At 40.6% G+C, this 21,529-nt stretch overlaps 1 protein-coding gene across 1 annotated transcript in view; it reads left to right on the plus strand.

Annotated features, from left to right (window-relative positions):
- The first annotated feature begins 244 nt into the window (after positions 1-244).
- Positions 245-21,529, plus strand: part of PLXNB1 (plexin B1) — a 125,775-nt gene continuing 104,490 nt past the window's right edge. The window contains 1 exon segment of the mRNA XM_042451880.1: positions 245-303. Coding sequence (XP_042307814.1) covers positions 260-303 — 44 coding nt within the window. The 5' untranslated portion in view covers positions 245-259.

Consider the following 21,529-nt stretch of genomic DNA (forward strand, 5'->3'; position numbering starts at 1 on the left):
AATTCGTTCCGCCATTCCTTTCGTAACCCGAAAATTTCGTAACCCGAAACACTTTTCCGTTAGCACTGGAAAGCCTATAGCTGCACTTTGCAGCATTTGAATTTCGCGCCGAAATGAATTTCGTAACCCGAAAAATATTTCATAACCCGAAACAGTTTTTGCCAATCCAACTTTTTCGTATCCCGGAAATTTCGTAACCCGATCATTTCGTATCCCGAGGCACCACTGTACTCCAGATGAGGCCTGTCCAGCTCATAATATGGTGTGGAATAGTATATACCCTACAGATTTTATACTTTTCAGGTACAGGTACCTTCCCTAACTTTCTCGTATTGTTTGGGTTTTTTTTTTAAAAAAAAATACTGTCTATATTAATTCTGTATGGTGGCCCACAAGATTACAATATTATCACACTCAGAGCTTTGACAGTTATAATTTTGGACTATAAATCCAAGAATCCTACACCTAGCCTAAAGAAGGGATTCCGGGAGTTGTACTCCAAAACAGTAACTTCTTCAGGTTCTTGAAAAAGTCTGCCTCAGCTACTGATGTTTCAAAATCTGTTTTTTATTTCTCTTCTCTTCTCTCTCTTATTTTCTTCTTTTTTTGGAGGCCATCCTAAATATACTTTTTCTTGAACTTTGTACGTTGGTAAGGGATTTGCCCAAGAGCCAAGCAGATGCTCTGTGCTTCCCAGCCCAAATCCTCTAAGACTGGTAGAATTCAATTCCATTAAAAATGTTTTAAGTGCACTAGAAAGGCTTCTCTGGAGTCTGCTGAATATAAGCTTTTATGTGGCACCAGGCCAGAAACTCAGCCTACTTCTCCGTGTTATTGAGGTCAGCTCCCCGCTTTTTTAATGCTCTCTGTCCACAGTTTTTAGTGTCCTCCTCCCTCTGTTTTGGATCATTCATGAATCTAGCTAGTGTATTTACCACACAGCCCTTCAAATATCTAATTAAAATATTGAATAGTGTTGGATGCCTGCCAGCTCTACTCAAAGCCTCTTCCCAGTGTGACACTGGACAATTGATCACTGTCATTTTCTTGTCAATTTATATCCCGCTCACATAGCAGCACTGTCTGGCTGAGAGTTTCCTGTGGTTGCATTATGACAGTTATTGTATGCTAGTTATAGTCAAGGAGGATCCAGAGGCATGAACAGCTGAAGCAAGCAGTGTGAAACCTGCTCTTTCAGTAATGGCACTGATAACTTGTTCAGGATCTTAAGGATCACACCTTTAAACTGAAAGATAAAAAGTTTCTAGCTCTCCTTGTGGAAAGTTGCTGTGATGTGTGGAGGGCACCTTGGGGTGTGCAGATCTATAAAATCTCCATCTGTGAATGTCTTCCCTTTCCCAAATCCATGTTTCATCTGTATCTGAATCCATTGCTATTGTCCTTTTCTTTGCTGCTTCCTTTCTCCATATTAGCATGTCTGTGTATTGTGTTTGAAAATGGAAACATTAAAATAAATTGAAATCATTACATGAAATTGTATGCATGAACTGAAGTGTGGTACACGTGTAACTCTTTCTGGGTTCTATGGGGCGAACTATAATTGACTATTCAAACACAGTTGCACTTTAAATCTCTATATGTATTTTTAACGACCATACAAATTATACATAAAATTGGGCATCTATGGGTGAGTGTGGACTCAAGTCCTGCTCTCCAGAATCGTAGTCTAAGACTCAGATCACTATACCACTCTGGCTCTCACTCGGAAAGTTACTAGTGCCCTATTTTGAGGATAGTGGATATAGCCAAAGTGGCAGTTTCAAGGCATGCTCCACTTTCTGTTGAATTGTATGCTAATGTGAACCTGTATTTAAATCACATGGAAAGCAATGGCTATTCTGGCTTGTCCTGCCTGCTCAAGAATGGAAGTTATTTTAAGTAGCAATAACAAGTACATTTCCATACCGCTTATAAGTGAACTAGCAATCCCTAAGTGGTTTACAGTGTGTAAGCCAATTCCCCCTAACAATCTGGGTCCTCATTTTACCGACCATGAAAGGATGGAAGCATGAACGGACCTTGGAGCCCTCCTCTAGGATCGAACTTAAAATGTTGTAGCTGCAGTACAGCATTTAATCACTGCGCCACCAGGGCTCCTTGGAGAAGGAGATGGTGAGGACTGAACTTGAGATTTTCCATATATATAGCACATGCTGTATGGTTGACTTTTGTGCTGTTTTCTGTCCTGTTCCTGCTGTTCCCTTCCATATTTTTCCATTCTCTGTCACAACAGTTTATTTACAGCTGAGTCCTTTATTACCTTACCAAATAAATAATTTAATAAATAAACCCACAAGTGCAAAGAAGAATCAAAACTTGCAAATCTTACATAATTATATACATTAGAGCAGATTTCCCAACATCATTATCTTGATATGGGTTGGACTGCAGACGCAGCTCCCAATGTCCCAGCGAACATGGTCATTGGGTGTGCTGTTCAGGGATGATAAAGAGTTGTCGTCCAACAAATCTGGAGGGTGCTGGCCTACATATACTGTGAACTTTATCGCACAGGCCCTGGAACAGGCCTGTCGCGTTCTGAAAGGAAATGTTATGGGGACGGGAGGCGGCAAAGAACGCTGTTTACCGCACAGCGAGAATGCTGCTGACACCGCCGATCGTTCCCGGTGTTCTTGAAAATTGCCCCCTGAGGAACACATCCGGAACACGATGGGAATGTTCAGTGGCAGCGGCAGCGTTCTCGCTGTGTGGTAAACAGCATTCTTTGCCATCTCCTGTCCCCATAACGTTCCCTTTCAGAACACGACAGGTCTGTTCCAGACCCTGTGTGATAAAGTTCTGTGTTATGTGCAGTTACGGAGGAAGTTGTTTTATAGCAGCCATACGATCCTGTGATATGCATTCTAACTGTAAACAGCTCTCCAGGGTTTCAGGCAGGATTCTTTCACAGTCCTACCTAAAGATCCCTAAGTGTTCTCTTGTGGTTTCCTAAAAACTTCCAACTCTGTTTAGCTTCCAAAAAATCAGATGAGATCAGACATGTTCAAAGTGATATGGTGGTATGTGTTGGTTTAGAATGTGGAACCTAGTAAATAAAGACTTCACTCTTTACAGACAGAAAATCATGTAGCAAGATTTTTTCTGTTTCACACCACAATCCTGCTTGAATATATCCCAGGAAAAATAAACCCTACATATAAAGAAATAGGATGACCCAAGACATTTTGTTGCCTTAGGGAGAAGAGTCTCAAGTCAATGTGTACAGTTTACGCTGTCCAAATAAAGCTAAATTATTTTGGTGTTTGAGATAGAAAATCCCATAAGAACTTCTCCTTGTCTGTAAGCAGGAAAATATATTAATAATAAAGTTAAACAGAGAGAGACAGAGAGAGATTGAGATGCTGCCTTTTTATGAAACCCTAAATCTTCCACCTATGGTAGGGCTGGCCTTATAAAAGAATTAACAGTTGGAGAAAAACAGGCTAAAATCCTTTTTGCCAGTATGGCTTTATTTGTGAAATGAGAGATTGGGATTTTGGTGGGGTTATTTTCCTTTTACTATATCCATCTTGTCACATAATTGTCTGGTCTGGTGTTCAGAATGGAGGAATGATTTTTCCATGTGATTTGCTGTTTTTGTAGTTGGACTTTAGGTGTATCTTGGTTGTGAACTGAGGTTTGTTTTTTAAAAGGAATATAGTCACTTTTCCATATTTAGCCACCAAGGGCATGTATGTGTGTACTAGAGAACTAGAGATGGGGCTTGGTTGTTTTTCTTTTTTGAAAACATTTTCTAAAATCTTGGCTGCTTCTCAGTGGCCCTGGGGAGAAGAAATAATTTAAGGCTTTGTTATGAAAGCTGTTTAAACAGTGGCTACGTTGTACGCACACATCCAGGAACCAGTTCATTTCTTTCACATACAAGATGCTGCACTGCGAACTAGTCACCCACATTGTGGAACATAACCCTGCTATTTCTCTTTGTTCTAAATTCTGCCAAAGACTGTAGGATAAACACCCACCAGATATATATCCAGAGTATTATCAGGTACCAGGCAATACCAGGACTACTAAGGAAACCCAGAATCAAAATAGTTAAAGATTTTTCTATACAATAATAATTAATCGTGTTATTTGGTATTGTATCTTTGTGATTTTTTAAATAACGCACAATTAATGTTTTTAAAAACCACTGTGTGTGGGGGGGTATTTTTTAAAATATAAAACACCCTCAAACCACCCACAAACATCAGTTTCTCTCAGCGCCTCTTCCCCCCCCCCCCCCCCCGATCTCTAATATGCCAGAAGAAACAAAATTGTTGAAATTAGCAGGAAAATGCAAGACATGGTTGTCTGGAAGTGATGTTGAGACACTTCCAGCACACCAAGAATGTGTAGGTGAAGCTTGGGTGGTTCATTGTGATGAAAATTGTCCTGTTCCCCAACCCTCCCATAGAATAATAGCAATACTGATAAGTATTATAAGCATTATATTTATTTATTTAGAATATTTCTGTTTTGCTTCCCAGTATATAAGGGCTTCCGAACCTGTTGACAAACAAAAAGCAATACAAAAATCCATGCTTTCTGGATTCCCTCACATGGGACAAATTACTATCCATGCCCAACCTTCTCAATCCTAACTCGTGTGACGTTAGGTCAAACTCTTACCCACAAGGATGAGGAAGAAAAATACAAAACTAAAAACATTTTTAAAAACACATTAAAATACTCTGAAAAGTGCCTAAAAGCAACTTTAAAACAATGCTAGAGTCCAGTTTTGAGACAGTTAAACAGAGCAATTTCAAACACTGAACGCACTGTTTTTGCTGCCTTCCAAAAGCTTAAAAGAGATGGAGCCAGCCTAAGTTCCTTGGGTGGGTAGGGAGTTCCACAGTCAAGGCAGAAAAAGCCCTGTTATGTGTACCCACCAAACATCATGAAGTGTTGGGAAACACAACAGGGCCTCCTCTGAAGATCTCATATTTCTGGCAGACTCTCGTGTATCTTGTGTGTGTGTGTGTGTGTGTGTTGTGTGCCTGGAAGTTGTTTCTAACGTATGGCAACCTTAAGGCTAATCTGACATGGAGTTTTCTTGAAAAGTTTCTTCAGAGCAGTTTGCCATTGCCTTCCTCTGAGGCTGAGAGTGTGTGACCTGTGCAAAGTCACCCAGTGGGTTTTTATGGCCAAGTGGGGATTCACACCCTGGCCTTCAGAGTCATAGTCCAACACTCAAACCACTTTATTATTATACTCTGCCACACTGGCTCACATATGTAGCTTACTGCAGAATTTAACTTCATTTCAGTTATTTAAGAGATAGAGTACTATGGGCTGTTGTAGTATCTCTTCCACTCTTAGCACATTGTGCCCCTTTCTCACACGCTGCACATGCTTGGGTTGCACAGCCATCACTATTGCCAATTGGAACTGACACAGCAATTCTAAATACCTCTTTAAATGTACGTATATCCTTTATTTATTTTGCTGATTTGTAACTTTTATGGTCTATTTTCCTTCGAGCTCAAGGCAGCATACATAGTGAGCCTCCCCATTTGGTAATGACTCAAGGAAGTCATGTTTGTTTATATGTGGAAGATTGGAAGATTGGAAATGAATGTATGAATTGTATTTCATGTATGTTTTATGATGTTTGTTTTGTAATATATATGTACAATAAAAATAAAAAATCTTCACAACAACCCGGTGAGGTAGATCAGTCTGAAAGAGTGATTGGTCCAAGGTTACCCAATGAGCTTTATGGGTGGGCATCTGAACTCAGGTCTCTCTTGTCCTAGGGTGCATCGACACTAGACAAATAATGCAGTTTGATACCACTATAAGTGCCATGACTCCATCTGACAGAATCCTGGAAGTTGTTAGAGAAGGCTAAAGACCTTGTAAAACTCCAAACCCAGGATTCCAGAGGACAGAGCATTTAAAATGGTGTCAAACTGTATTATTACAAGTGTCAGTGCACCCCCCAATCCTGACATTCTAACTATTGCACCACACTGCCTTATTAGGCTATGCATATATGTAGTGAAAGCTTTCCCCTTCATCCTCTCCCAAACATTGTTATATTACAGTATATGATAGCTTGGTTAACTATACTTTCTCAGGGCTAGTTATTCCAATATGCCAGAGACCTCTACACATCTCCTCTTGTGATTCTTTAATATTCCCTTGTTAAACCAGACTGGAGCACTTAAGTGCCTCAGTTCTGCTGCTCTTATCCTCCTTTTCTATAATTAGCAGGTGTCATAAATATTTGCTCCATTGAGCAATAAAAGGTATGTGCTCTGACAACTTTCAGAAATACAATGTTAGGCACAAAACTGGCAGGAAGCTCTTCATCTGTCTTCTAGCACTAGCTGGTCAAGATTATAAATTGGAAACAATTATTCATCGGAAGACTGTTTTCATAGTGGGTGAGGATAATAATTTAAATAGATGGCTGCCCATTTGAGCATTAATTTGCGTGAACAGAGCAATATTTCTCTAGCCATCTCTAGCCCAGTTCTGTCCATAGTGACTGTTAGTTGTTTTTATTTGGTCAAACATGCACTCATTTGCACCCAATGCATTTGATTTTGGGGCTGGTGATGATGATGATGATGATTATTATTATTTTTATTATTAATTTATATTATATAAAATAGATAAAGTAAACCTGCCCATGGCATACAATCTAAGAAATAATAGCATAATACATATAAATAATACATAACAATACGGGAAAAGGTACAATAAAGTAAAGCAGGGAACAAATTAAAAATGTCAAGTAACAAATGATAGTCACACAATGCCTGGGAACGCTTCGCTGAACAGGATAAATCCACCTGAGCTTTAGCCTGTCTGAGATGATTAAACCTATCTACAAAATAGTCCCTCCAAAGTTCTATCTGAAAAACAGAGGACATTCAGCAACCAAAAAGAATAATTCTTACAAGCTGCTTAGTCTGTCCAGTGGACGTATTAGACAACTTGCAAGAATTATTCCTAAATATTGAAGAAAGTACAAATAACATAGGCATTACATATTCAGGTCATTTTGAATTTTTATCCTGTCCTCTGGGGTATTAGCTACTCCTCCTAGTTTGGTGTCATCTGCAAATTTGATAAGTATGTCCCCAATTCTTTCATCCAAGTCATTGATAAAGATATTGAATAGCACTGGGCCCAGGACAGAGCCCTGTGGGACCCCACTGGTCACTTCTCTCCAGGATGAAAAGAAGCCATTGTTGAGCACCCTGTGGGTTCAGCTGGTCAACCAGTTACAAATCCATGTAACAGTTACTTTGTCTAGCCCACATTACACTAGCTTGTTTGCAAGAATGTCACGGGGAACTATGTCAAAGGCCTGAAATCAAAATATACTATATCCACAGCATTCTCTTCATCTACCAAGCTGGTAATTTTATCAAAGAAAGAGATCAGATTTGTCTGGCATGACTTGTTTCTCTGAAGCCCATGTTGACTTTTTGTGATTATGGAATTGCCTTCTAGATGTTCACAGACTCTCTGTTTAATGATCTGCTCCAGAATCATTCCTGGTATTGATGTCAGACTAATTAGACGATAATTGTTGGGATCCTCCTTTTCCCCCTTTTTGAAGACAGGAACAACGTTTGCCCTCCTCCAGTCTGCTGGGACCAAATTGAAACAGAATCCACCTTTTGGAAGCTAACACACTGAAATAAAGAAAGGGCCTGGTGCACCTGAGGAAGATATTCCCTAATGAGGAATGAAATGAGGAAGGGAAAGATATTTCTTACTTCCTAACACATGTGCCATAACTGAAAAGGCTCAATCTCTGAGTAGCAAGGAAAATCTTGGAGAAAAATACTGTACTCCAAAACAGGAATGTTCTGAATGTAGTCTCTGAGAGCCAGTGTGTTTGAGCATTGGACTATTACTCTGAAGACCAAGGTTCAAATTCTGGCTCAGCCATGGAAACACACTGAGTGACCTTGGTCAAGTCACACTCTCTCAGTCTCAGAGGATGGCAGTGGTAACACCACCTCCGAAAAAACATGTCAAGAAAACCATTAATTTAAAATAAATTAAATAATTTAAAAACCTAATATATAATGATTATGCATGGTATAATAGTTTCAGCTTTGGGACTACAATTTTAAAGATCAAGATTCGAATACCAGTTTGGGTTTACTTGAATGTGAAAAGCTGCATCACCTTTTGAGCTTTCATCTCTTAACCTGGCTGCTAGAGAGATATAACTCATATTTGAGTTTCCTCACCTTTTGAGTTTTTCTCTGCTACATGACTGTTAGAGGACTGAGGTGCGTTACAGACCGCCGGATTGCGGCGGTCTGCTGCCACCGCTGGTTGCTGCATCCAGGGACCGCAGCAGCCAAATGGTGCAGTTCCCGGATGCAGCAAAGAAGGAGCGCAAAAATTGCGCTCCTTCTTGCAGGGCGGAAGAGACGCCGCGAGGTGTTAGTCGCGCACTCGTGGTGTCACTTCCGCCGCGCGACGTGTGGACACAGAGCGTCCGTTATGTCAAAATGGCGGCGGCCGTGTGGAACGGCTGCTGCCATTTGTTACGGACTCAGTCCATGCTAGGGTTAGGGGCGTCTGGAAGAGACGCCCCTTTCTAACCCTAGCACGGACTGAGTCCGTCCTAGGGTGCCCTTTTGTAACGGGCCTATAATTCCCATCATTTCGCAGCATTGTTTATGCTGACTAGACCCGCTGGAAGTTGCAGCCCAACAACATCTGGAGGCTGATGTACATAAAGTCCCATTGAGATATGCAGAGGAAGAAACATTCCCAAATGAAGGGATCACATAAGTCCTCTTGAGAGATCAATTAATAGGTTTGAGCAGGAGGTTCACTGGTGGTTGTGTGTGCATATGTGTGTATGTATTGTGTGCCTTCAGGTCATTTCTGACTTATGGTGACCCTAAAGTGAAGCTGTTATAGAGGTTTTTTGGCAAGATTTGTTCAGATGAGGCTTGTCATTGGCTTCCCCTGTGATTGAGAATATGTGACTTGCTCAGATGGGTTTCATGGCTGAGTTGGTAATCGAACCCTGGTCTTCAGAGTCGTAGTCCAACACTCAAACCACTATGCCATACTAAGTGGTGGCCTTCAGATGCCCCTTTTACAGCCAGATCAGGGCCATGGCAACCGCAGGCCACGGCCCCAATCTGGGCTTTGCAGGGCACGATAGCCATGGCGCCGTGGCTTTATGGCATTCCTTCAGTGCTGCATCGTGTAGACGCAGTGCCAGAGGAGTGCTGTGACACTGTGCACCGTGTAGAGCAGCACACAGTGTCATTCTGCCCTGGGAGTGGAGTCAGGGTGTTCATCATGTGGACGCTATGCCCCGACTCCACCCCCAAACCAGCCTTAAAGGCTGGTCTGTACAGGGCCTTAGTGGCTCTATAGCTCTGGTATAGTTTGACTGGTCTTTTCTAACACTAAGAAGGTAGAGCTTTATATCCTGAAAGCTTTATGCCTTCTTGTTGTAATGAAAGAGCAATGCTGATAAAAACAGAAGCAAGCCAAGAAGATGGTTAGAGCTGAAAGTTGCTTTGACATTTGTTTGAAAAAATAGAACTGAAAATAGGTAGTATTTTGTAAACTGTAGGTTCAGCAGCTGAAGGATGTGAACTGGTTCATTTCAAATGGGGGCTAACAATATCTAGAGGACCACTAGTTACTAAGGCTTGGTTTATGTTGCACTCAGTAGAAGTATCAAATCTAGATTTAATTAGATCTATAGCTTCTAACTAGTTCCCACCGATTTCAGTCTTGGGAATGAACACAATTTATAAATCCTTTAAAAACATCTGCTAAAGGATTCTTCTCTTATCTTTTTCACACACAAACATACAAATGAAAGCAGTATTTACTAATGGCTAGCCATCAACGGTCTATTTTCAGACTGCCATTGAGATTTTTAACTAATGATGTGAAATCTAGCCCAGAAGCAGAGGCATTACTCTCCATCACTTCAGTATCCAGGAAAGATCAAGGTTGCTGTTTAGATAGATAATATAAGAGGATTGAAATCAATCCCTCAGATTTAGATATGAGATTAGAATTTCTCTGTGGTCGTGGAGAGATGGGAAGACTCTCAAATCCTGCCATCTCACCTCTTCTTTCCTTGTTTTGGAGGACCTCAAAGACTAATGGGTGGTCCAGTACTGATCAATGTTTGTTTCACTTTGAAATGAAACTCATCAAAAGAAGCTCATCAGGTTTCCTTTGCAGCTCACATGCTCCCTAACAGGAGATACTGGCTTCTCTGGTGAGAACAGAAGCAATTAATCCTTCATCGCCTTCTGTTGCACTCTGGATTAAGTGCACTGAACCTGGGAGTGGTATTTTAGTAGTGAGAAGCAGGACGTTTCCCCAGGGAAGGGAAGTTTTGAAAATAGTGTTATCTTCTTGATGAAGAAAGAATGAGTGAGCTCATCAAAGGAGAAATTGCTGAACCTTGATCATCTGTGGCTTTTTTTAAAAAGAGAGAGAGCTGGGGGAGAAAGAGTCTCAGTTGACCTGCTGTGTTCAGATGAATATTCAGTTTAGCCAATTCCCACAACATCTGCAGATGTAAACATAGATTATCCCTCTTCTTTCCTTCTGTTGAGGATTATGATGCTGGGATTAGGCAGAACAGTAGCAGAAGTTATGCAGAGCAGTATGAGCCAGTGTAGTGTAGTGGTTTGGGTATTGGACTCTAGGAAATCAGGATTTGAATCCCTGCTCAGACATGGAGCCCCACTAGTTGGTCTTGAGCAAGTCATACTTTCTAGGACTAAGATGAAAGTAATAGCAAACCTCTTCTGAGTACATTTTGCCAATAAAACTATGATATGGTCATCCTAAATTAGAAGGAGAAAACAACAGATGCATTGTTTTTGTGGGTTTTTCAGGCTATGAGGTCGTGTTCTAGAAGAGTTTATTCCTGACGTTTCACCAGCAGCTGTGGCTGGCATTTTCAGAGAATGCTGGCATGGAAGAGAATGAGGTATATATACTGTTGGATGAGAGGAGGTGATTTGTATGTTAATCTGTGCATATTGAATGGCAAGGCCTACAGGGTGTCTATTTACTTAATGATCCATTGTCAGCTGGGAATCCCCCTCACCCTGGGTGGTTTTCATTTGCATTTTCTGGGTCTTGATTTTTGTGTTTTTCAGTACTGGTAGCCAAACTTTGTTTACTTTAAAGGCTTTTTATTTCCTGTTGAAATTGTCCAGGTGTTTATGCATTTCAGTGGTTTCCCTGTGCATTCTGACCTGATAGTTGTTGGCATGATCCAGAATTTCAGTGTTTTCAAACAGCATTTTATGCCCTGGATGGTTTATAATGTTGTGCTATTACTGTTTTTCTGGCTGACCCAGTCTGCAGTGTCTCTTGTGTTCCTTGATTCGTATTTGAACACTGTGTTTGGTGGTCCCTATGTAGACTTGTCTGCAGCTGAATGGTATGTGGTAAAATCCTGCAGCTGTGAGAGGATCTCTCTAGCATTTGCTCGATTTTCTTGGTTGGTTTGTAGACCTTTTAGTGGGTTTTTCAGGCTACATGGCCACGTTCTAGAAGAGTTTATTCCTGACGTTTCGCCAGTATCTTTGGCTGGCATCTTCTCAGATGCTAGCGAAACATCAGGGATAAACTCTTCTAGAACATTGCCGCAGAGCCCCCCCCCAAAAAAAACCCACCAAAAACTATGGTTGCCTGCCATGAAAGCCTTTGACTTCACCTTGGTTTGTAAACCATTTGGAGGTTGTGTTTCCTCACGTTTTCCTATTCTGTCTGTGACTCCTTTGATCACAGGCAGAATAGGGAAACTGGATGGTTGAATCTGTGTATGCAGAATCAGTAGATACACAAGGCTGACTCTATTCGGGAGTATGACACCCTAAAGAGGGGTGCCTCCACTCTTCCCCCAGCATCTGGTTTGGGGTTTTTTTTGTGTGTGGCAGAAACAGGTTGTGACATTTGCCTGCTTTCTTTTACAATGCTGATGAGATACTGTGCATGGGGGGAGGCTCAGTGGGAGGAGAAATGTGAGGGCCTATATTTTTTTAAAGTTAATTTTAAAAAAATAATTTAAAATGTTCTTTTTTAAAAATCACATATTACCAAATGTTCATTTTAACCAACTGAAACTAAGTACACGTAAATACATTTAGGCTGTGCATATATATTGTAATTTAAAGGTATAATTTTAATTTTGCAGTTGTTTGTGTCACAACTATTACCATAATATTCACTGATATATGGGAATTATAATTTATGAGTAATACTAGTACAAAAACATTACTAAGGATTCTGTTGGTGCAGTATGGAAGGAAGTCAATGGGGGAAGTGATACTACGAGTTACTGCACCAGATGATATCAACCCTAGTGACACCACTGACTGTACTACATATACCTAGATCTCCAAATTTAGCTTTTTAAAATAGATGTTTATACTTGTCATTTTGTTTATGACAGGGTGAAGAACATGTTCAGAGTATTCAGTCAAAATGCCTGCCTTTCCATTATTTCCCTCTGAATTCTTAGGGTGTTTCCATCTTAATCTGATTTGCTGTAACAAGAACTTAATGGTTCTTCTAAGCACAGAAACATAGGCAAAATGGTACTTACAGTACCCAGAGCCAAGCATGTTAGTTTGCATGAGTGATAAAGTATTGACTGTTTGCTCAATAGCGAACTAGACTGAGATTCCACCTCAACATTAGGAGGAACTTCCTGACAGTAAGGGCTGTTCGACAGTGGAACAAACTCCCTCGGAGTGTAGTGGAGTCTCCTTCCCTGGAGGTCTTTAAACAGAGGCTTGATGGCCATCTGTCGGGGATACTTTGTTTGAGAGTTCCTGCATGGCAGGGGGTTGGACTGGATGGTCCTTGTGGTCTCTTCCAACTTTACGATGCTAAGAAACATCAGGGAGAAGATTCCAAATAACCATATTTTAATGAGGCAAAAAAGAATAAGAAAGAGTAGAAAGTTCAGCCCACAGGAAATGGAAGCAATGTGTTTGTCATTGTTCTTTGCCATCAAGTCAAGTTCAGCTCATGACCCTATGGAGGGGAGACCACTAGTAGCCCCAGTCATCAGCTACCCTACACAGTCCTTCCAAACTCATGTCTGTGGCTTCCTTGATTGAATCAATCCACTTGTGACGTGGTCTATCTCTTCTCCTACTGCCTTGTATTTTTCTCAGCATTATCATTTTTCCAGTGTGTCACATCATCTCATATGTCCCAAAGTATGATAGCTTCAAGTTTAGTCATCTTGGCTTCCATTGAGAGTTCTGGCTTGATTTGCTCTAAGACGCATTCATTTGCCTTTCTGGCAGTTTATGGTATCCATAGAACTCTTCTCTAGCACCATATTTCAGATTAGTTGATTTTCTTTCCGTTAGCTTTCTTCATTGTCCAGCTTTCATGCCCATACATTGAAATCAGAAATACTGTGACCCGGATTATTCTGATTTTGGTATTTAATAATGTAAAGATTTTATCTAATTCTTTCATGCCTGCCTTTCCAATTCTTAGCCTTCTTCTGATTTCTTAACTACTGTTTCCATTTTGATTCATGACTGAGCCAAGCTATAGGAAATCTTTAACTATTTTGATGTCTTTGTTACTCACCTTAAAGTTACATAAAACATCTGGTTATAATTTTTGTCTTCTTCATATTCTACTGTAACCCTACTATTGCATCCAACAGAGGTTGGATTGACATCTTTCAGGAGTGTTGTAATTGTGTATTCCTGCACCACAGTGGGTTGGGTGTAATGATTCTATAATATAGTAAAGGAAGGGTGTGCTATTGGGAAAGTTATGAGCTTGGAGAAGTTACTTCTCAGTGTAATAGTCTAAAAAACAAAACTTCTCGAACTTCTTGGGAGAAGCCATAGTTCATTGTAAGAGGTCACACATGTTGCATATCTGAGGCCTCATATTTTTTGTCCCAGAACCTATTACAGAGTTTTCTTGTCAGATTTTGTTCAGAGGTGGTTTGCCTTTGCCTTTCTCTCAAACCATCTCTGAACAAATTCTGCCAATAATATCACATAATAGGTTTGTGTTAGAGTCGCTATAAGTCAGAAATGACTTGAAGGCTCACAACAACAACAGGCTATGCAAAGATTAGCTCTCAGGACAACAGTGTTTCTGGATCTCTCTATTGCAGATTATCGATAGAAACAAAGTTAATAGGGGAAATCTCTGTTTATGGGTTTGACTGGACTGTGGGGATACAGAGGATGGCTGTGTGTTGGCACATATACCACAAGTGTACAGACAGTCTGAGGGAACTGTATGTGGATGAGTTGGGGTGGGGAAGAGATTAGCCCTGGGCAACCCCATGAGCGTTAGCCCAGGAACTGCCTTTAGCCATACCCACACACAAGCATGAAGGTCCTCATGCCTGAGAGCCACCTTCTGTCACTGCATACAGTGTCACTGTATGCAAGCAAAAAGGTTGTCTGCCAGTTGCTTTAATACTTCTCCCTAAAACATAAACAAAATATCTCCGTATATCAAAGGTAGCCTAGCCTATCAGAATGAATGTTAAAGACAGAATCTGCCTCTTCAGTTTCTATATGCAGAGGGTGTGAAAATCTGTGGTCCCCCTCCCCGGTCCTCCCCACTCCCCAATATAAAATTGTACAGTCTAAGGAATCTCTCTCTTTTTCAGTTATGACCAGCTGTTTTGTAGAGAAACCCTTAAGGTCCCAGCATTGACCTATTTGATAGTCTGCTGATTTCATGTAAGGCAGTTCCGTGAACTTTTGGCTGTTTGTCTAATGTCTTATTGTGATATATTCTGCAGAGCCTGTGGAAAAAAAACCCAAGCTTCCTGTAGGACTGAAGAGTGGTGCTGTGACCTTTGGTGTTTTGTATCTTCCCCACATCCTCTTTTCTCCATTTTCTTTCCTGGTCTTTGTTGTCTTCTACTTCCTTCTTGGCAACCATTTGAACCACATGCCATTCATTTAATTTTGTTCTGTTTTGCCCTTTGCCAAAGCAGAACTTCTAAAGATCTCCTATTCTGGCAAATACTGATGATAATTTCCCTTGATCTTCTATTTGTTTCATAAACATTAGCAAAGTATCTTCTTTTCTGTCTTCACAGGTAGCTATAAATACTGTACTGTGGAATTATAAAGGATAATTACTTTTTTAAAGGTATGGCACATATTCTCCCTCAGGCTGTCTGGGCTTGTTCATACGGCTTTTAAATAATTCTTAATAATTAACTCTACCATATGTCAGGATGTACAGTTACGAATTCTTGTGATTTAGCAAAACAAAATAAAAAGCTGGATTTGGAAAGTTGTGCTTGCAGTTTTTGTCTTCAAAGATATTAGGGAATCTTAAGATATTTATGAGGTCAATCTTTATATCTTTTTTTAAACAGTGAAATCTATACATTTTTATATTTTAATGTTCAGTTGCTGTTATCAAACATTTTTCCAGAATTAGGTTAGATGCCTTTTTTCATTTTAGTCTTAGAAAAAAAATGATGCATTACACACAAATGCATGTAACAACAGATATTTTGTCGAGGCTACCATTTTGTTAAGCTGAGGTAAAGGAGCATAATAATTGTGGTAAAGCAGAAGAATAACTGTGGATTACTGTTTATATTGACTCATAGAATCATAGAGTTAAAAGAGACCAAAAAGTCTATTGAGTCTAACTCCCTGCCATGCAGGAGCTCTCAATCAAACCACCCCCTGTGACAGATGGCCATCCAGCCTCTGTTTAAAGACCTCCAAAAGAAGGAGACTACTCCACTCTCTAAGGGAATGTGCTCTACTGTCAAACAGCTCTTACTGTCAGGAAGTTCCTCCTAATGTTGAGCTGGAATGTCTTCCTGTAGTTTGAATCCATCGCTCTCTGTCCTCTAGTCTCTGGAGCTGCAGAAAACAAACTTGCTCCATCCTCAGTATGATATCCTTTCTAATATATAAACATTGATTCATTTGTGATAAGGAAGTTTAAAAAACCAAAACATTCCAGCCACTGATGAAGACTGGTTGTCAAAATGAGTTTTTTTTTTTTTTTTTTCGTTTTTTTTTTCTTTTCTTTTTGTATTGAGGAACGACTTAGGGAGCTGGGTGTTTAGCCTGGAGAAAAGAAGGTTAAGAGGTGATATGATAGCCCTGTTTAAATATTTGAAAGGATGTCATATTGAAGAGGGAGCAAGCTTGTTTTCTGCGGCTCCAGGAAGACCGGACCCACAATGGATGCAAGCTGCAGAAAAGAGATTCCACTGAACATTAGGAGGAACTTCCTGACAGTTAGGGCTGTTCGACAATGGAATGCACTCCCTCGGAGTGATAGAGTCTCCTTCCTTGGAGGTCTTTAAACAGAGGCTGGATGGCCATCTGTCAGGGATGCTTGATTTGGATTTCCTGCATGGCAGGGGGTTGGACTGGATGGCCCTAGTGGTCTCTTCCAACTCTACGATTCTATGATTCTAGATTCTATGTTATTGGAAGCAGTGTCTTGTACGGGTTGGGGTTGTATTATGGCTTTTGGGACCAGGATTTGATTCCCAGCTCAGCCACAAACAACCTGCTGGGTGACCTTGGTCAAGTCACATGCTCTCAGCCTCAGGGAAGATATGGCACCTCCTTTGAACAATATTTCCAAGAAAACACTATGATAGGTTCGCCTTATGGTTGCTGTAAGTTGGAAACAATTTGAAGGCACACATCAGCAACACATTCTTATGGACCTTTGCACTGTGATCTCTGAAAAATGTAGTGTAGAATTGAAGTAAGCCTTTCACTAGATTTTTTATAGCAGAAATAAACATCTCTGAAGGGTTAGGGTCTTATTCTCCTCCCCACCTGGACTTTGGATGACTATCCCCTACTACACACCACCCTTGAAAAACATTTAAATATATATAATATATTTGTGCCAAGATGCCTCCCAGGGACACGACGGCAATTTTGCCACATTTCTCCTTTTTTGGTTGAGGGATTTGTGGTCCTTTTCAGACCCAAGAGAACTTTATACCAAGGGGGTGGACTGAGAATCAACTGGGGGGAGGCGCTTCTCTCAGTCCCTACCACCATCACAAACTCACTTGGTGAAGAAATGACTGAGTAATTTTCAGTGGCTGCTCCAACAGAATTCCTCCTGTCTATGAAGTTACTCTGGTCCTCTCCCTCCTCTCCTTTTGCCTACATGCAAAGACCTTTTTGTTTAAGCATGCATTAAAATGTGTAAGCATGGAGGTTTCTTATTGGATGTGTGTTTGTCTAATTTTTAAAACTTATGTGTCTTTTAAATGATTTTATGCTGTGTGATGTGGTCTTTTAATTGTTTTTTAATTACTATTGTTATTTTTTAAAAAGTTTTTAAAAGTTATATTATGGGAGCCACCTTGAGTTCATTTTGGGAGAAAAGGCAACATACAAATCAAAAATTAATAAGTATCAAACTTCCAGGTTACTTATTGTTGCAAAAATGGCTTTTCATGGGCCTAAAATGGCCCAGGGAAAATTTAACATTGCAAAATTGTCCCCAAAATCTAAAATGTATGAAGGCACAATGTTTTTTGGGTGATGAGGTGTCCTGAGGGCAATAAAAAACAGTCATAGAGTCCTCATACAACCTATGGGACACTTTGCCCATCCCTTCTCTACAAGGTAGACTCCCATTCTGTGTTTACCAGGGACCTTTTGAATATCTTTTATTGCTGTAGAACTCCCGCAGACTTAACTCAGGATTTTAAACCGATCATAATCATAATCTTAATACCTTAATACTGAACATTAATGATCCATTGGTCCTCAAAATGTGCTCTTTTATAGATTTGGACTTCATCTCCCAAAGCTTAAGCCACGTTGGTCTGGGATTTGGAGCTGAGGTCCAAAATCCTTAAAGGGCACAGTTTGGGGACCACTGCATTAAACCTTCTGAGAGAGAGGGGAGACTTTCTACTGGTTCTTACTTATTTATTCATTTACTTATTTATAGTCCACCCTTCTCAGGACATGACCCAAGGCAGCTTCCATACAACAAATAAAACGGTTTACAAAAAGTTAAAACAGTTTTAAAAATCATATTAAAACACTATAAAACTGATTAAAATAATAGTTTGCGGCTGAAGTGGATTGAATGGCAATACAGGTATGCAGGCCCAGCTAGCCTTTGCTTGGATCTTGCTTGGGGCTACTAAGCTACAGGGAGGAGGTCAGCTGAGCAGCCTTCAAGCTTTCATGGACCCTTAGTGAGGACATCACAATCTCCTGAGATTTCTGAACTACGGGTATAAGAACCATCAGTCTGGTGCAAAGCTAGGGGACACATGTCCCTACACATATATTGGACTCTCAAGTGCCATCAACCCCAACTAGCATGGCTAATGATGGAGGACAATGGGACCAATAGTTTATCACCATCTGGAGGGCTGGTGGTTCTGATGCCAAAGGGTGCCAAAGGAATGCCACTTACTGGCATCTAGCTTTAGTCGAAATCAAATGAAGCTGCCAACGGTTCTGAACCCTACCCCCAAAGTAGGTTCATTAGATAACTCCTTTATGTTTGAACCAATCCAGAGTGGATTCACTGCCTCACAGATACTGACAGCTGCAAGTGTCCCCACTCCTGTCTAGACTTCAACTGCACAGTGTGCATACTATGCTTATATCTGTGCATACAAGTCTGAAAAGCAAAAGCAACCAAGTGCATTCATTGCTCTAATGTAACAGCCAAACTCTCTTAAGCTCTAAAATCCAGCTCCGCAAGCTTATTTAGGTAAGAAACAAGACAGCCAGCACCACTGATGCTACTTTGGCAGATTGCCCTGAAGCTCACATATGCCCGTTCACTCACACCACTATGGCTGCTGCTTAGGTGGCACAGAGGGGTTTTGTTCTGGAGGGATAATGGGACACCGAATCCCTTCTCCCAAAGCCTCCCTGGCATTCCCAAGCAACTTTGCAGACTCTCTTTTCACATCGGTGTGCATACAACAGCAGACACACACACACACACACACTTCTCAGGCTTCGAGATGAGGGAAACAAGCGACTGAGGTGCATTTATTACTGCCAGACAGAGAGCTTCTTCATAGGATGGGTGGAGTAGTTGCAGTCAAAAATCTGGAAACCACAGTTTTCTTGGGGAGGAAAGGACTACAATCTTCAGAATGCCCCACAATGGCCATACGCGATAGGCATTCTGGGAATTCTAGTTTGAAAAAGTAACTTTTCCAGCTGTGGTTATATTATAACAATCTTCAAACAATACACATTATACCAATCTTCAAACAATGATCCATAACTCAAATGCACCAGCCCTCCAAGGTGCAACATGATATCATGATTTCCCATAGAAAATACCTCATCCTATGTTTTCTGTTGAAAGAAGAAAGTTTTTAATTTGTTCAAAGAGAGGGAGAGGGGCAGTTAAAAGGGCCTAGGTAAGAAGACTCTGCTGGATCAGGCTATTTAATCCAACATTCTACACAAAGATGGAGTTAAGTTAAGTAATGGCCTCCCAAAGGTCTATCTGAGTCAGCACAGGTGCCTCTGGGAAAATCACAAATGGGGCATGAAGATAACAGCCCTTCCTTCACTGGTTTTATGTGGGTTTTTGGGCTATGTGGCCATGTTCTAGAAGAGTTTATTCCTGACATGGCCACCTAGCCCCGAAAAACACCACAAAAATTATGGATGCCGGCCATGAAGCCTTCGACTTTCCCTTGCACTGTCCATACCATGGCATGAGTAGCATCTTGCCTCTGAAACCTGGAGGGTCTATTTATTATAGCCAAAAGCTGATGCAGAAATTGTCTTTCATCAAGTAGTGCCTCCTGCCTGCCTTCGCTTGCCATTACTGGTGACAGCGATCAGTGAAGGTTGAGTGTACCATATTACAAGACTTCCTGTAAACCAAGATTCTGGAGAAAGAGTTTAGCTATCTAATCCCCCCCTTCTAACTGAGTGCAAACTATTTTAGCACTTTGAATTCAGTTCCATTCTGTTGATTTTGAAACAGCTAAAAATGTCAAATGACAGAGGATTAATTGGTAATGTCCTATCAAAATCTGGACAGTTACAGAGTATGAAATTTTTTGTCCAGCTCAGACTCCTAGGAAGTTTTGTAATATCAGCCCTTCAAGTTGATGGCATGAAGCAGGCATGGATGCCCAGGAAAATTGAAGATAAGAGTTTTAATAATTATTGGGCAGTTTGGGCCTAGACCCTGGGGTGCACACAGCATGGGATTAGTATGGGCAGACACTTTGTTTATTTATTTGTTGCTTTATATCCACCTTTCCTCCAATAAATTCAAGGTAATACCAATGGCTCCTCTTTCTCCCATTTCCCCCTTACAAACAACCCATGAGGTAAAGAGAGAGAGCCAAGAGTTGTGCAATGAGCTTCATGGCTAAACAAGATTCCCAAATCTCAAGGACTAACTGGCCCTGAGTTTTAGGGCTAAGCCACTCTCAGGATATGGAGGAGGAATTTCAGGATGAAAGTTTAGTCTTGCAAAGGAAACAATACAGTGGTGCCTCGGGATAAGAAATTAATTCGTTCCGCCATTCCTTTCGTAACCCGAAAATTTGTAACCCGAAATACTCCGTTAGCACGGAAACTATAGCAGCTTTGAATTTCGCGCCGAAATGAATTTCGTAACCCAAAAATATTTCGTAACCCGAAACAGTTTTTGCCAATCCGACTTTTTCGTATCCCGGAAATTTCGTACGCGATCATTTCGTATCCCGAGGCACCACCTGTATGCTGTGTTGCGGCTTCCACTGCTGATGGTTGCTTAAAGAAAGCAGCTGTAGATTGTTCAAGACCTGGTTCTTATAGTCCTCATAGGCTCTTGCCCTCTGGGACATCACCTAGGCTTGGGTGCAGAAATCTCATGGCCTGGAATGCTCCTGACCTGGCAACTCCGATATTTCTTGCTTGCATAGACACCGAAACAATGCAGGGCGAACAATTTCTGTTATTATTATTAAAACTGTGAAAGGCTTAAGTTTTTTTTATTGTAGGCACATGCTTTAAAATGGACCCTAGCCTTGTTTTAATGAAAACCCATTTGGGAAGGAATGATTTCAAGTAGAAGGTGATGGGGGGAGAAGAGCTTAACCCCCCCCCCCAATGCTTCATTTTGAATACTATGATTGGTTTGCTCTAAATTATTGTTGAAAAATTGACAAAAGAGGATTAAAACCTAACCATACCAAAGGAAAAAAAGACTGACTTTGGGGTTATTAAATGTCAATCTATAAAAATTAATATTAAAATATTATATGTGTGTGTAGTTGTTTAAAAAAAAAACTCAAATAAGCCGAGAATATAATCAAATAATTTGAGCCATACATAAGTATACAGTAAAAAGAACCAGTCCTGTGGGGACCTCCAGTTTGTTAAAATGCACTAATATTTTTGAAGGCCAAGATGATTCAGTGTCAATGGTACAAGGGTCCTTGAGAAGACAAATGACCGTAGTAAAAAACTTGATGTGGAATAATAAAGTCATTGAGTTCTATCATACATCCACCATTATTTTCAGC

The sequence above is a fragment of the Sceloporus undulatus genome, chromosome 2 (genome assembly GCF_019175285.1).
Source record: "Sceloporus undulatus isolate JIND9_A2432 ecotype Alabama chromosome 2, SceUnd_v1.1, whole genome shotgun sequence".
Lineage (NCBI taxonomy): Eukaryota > Metazoa > Chordata > Lepidosauria > Squamata > Phrynosomatidae > Sceloporus > Sceloporus undulatus.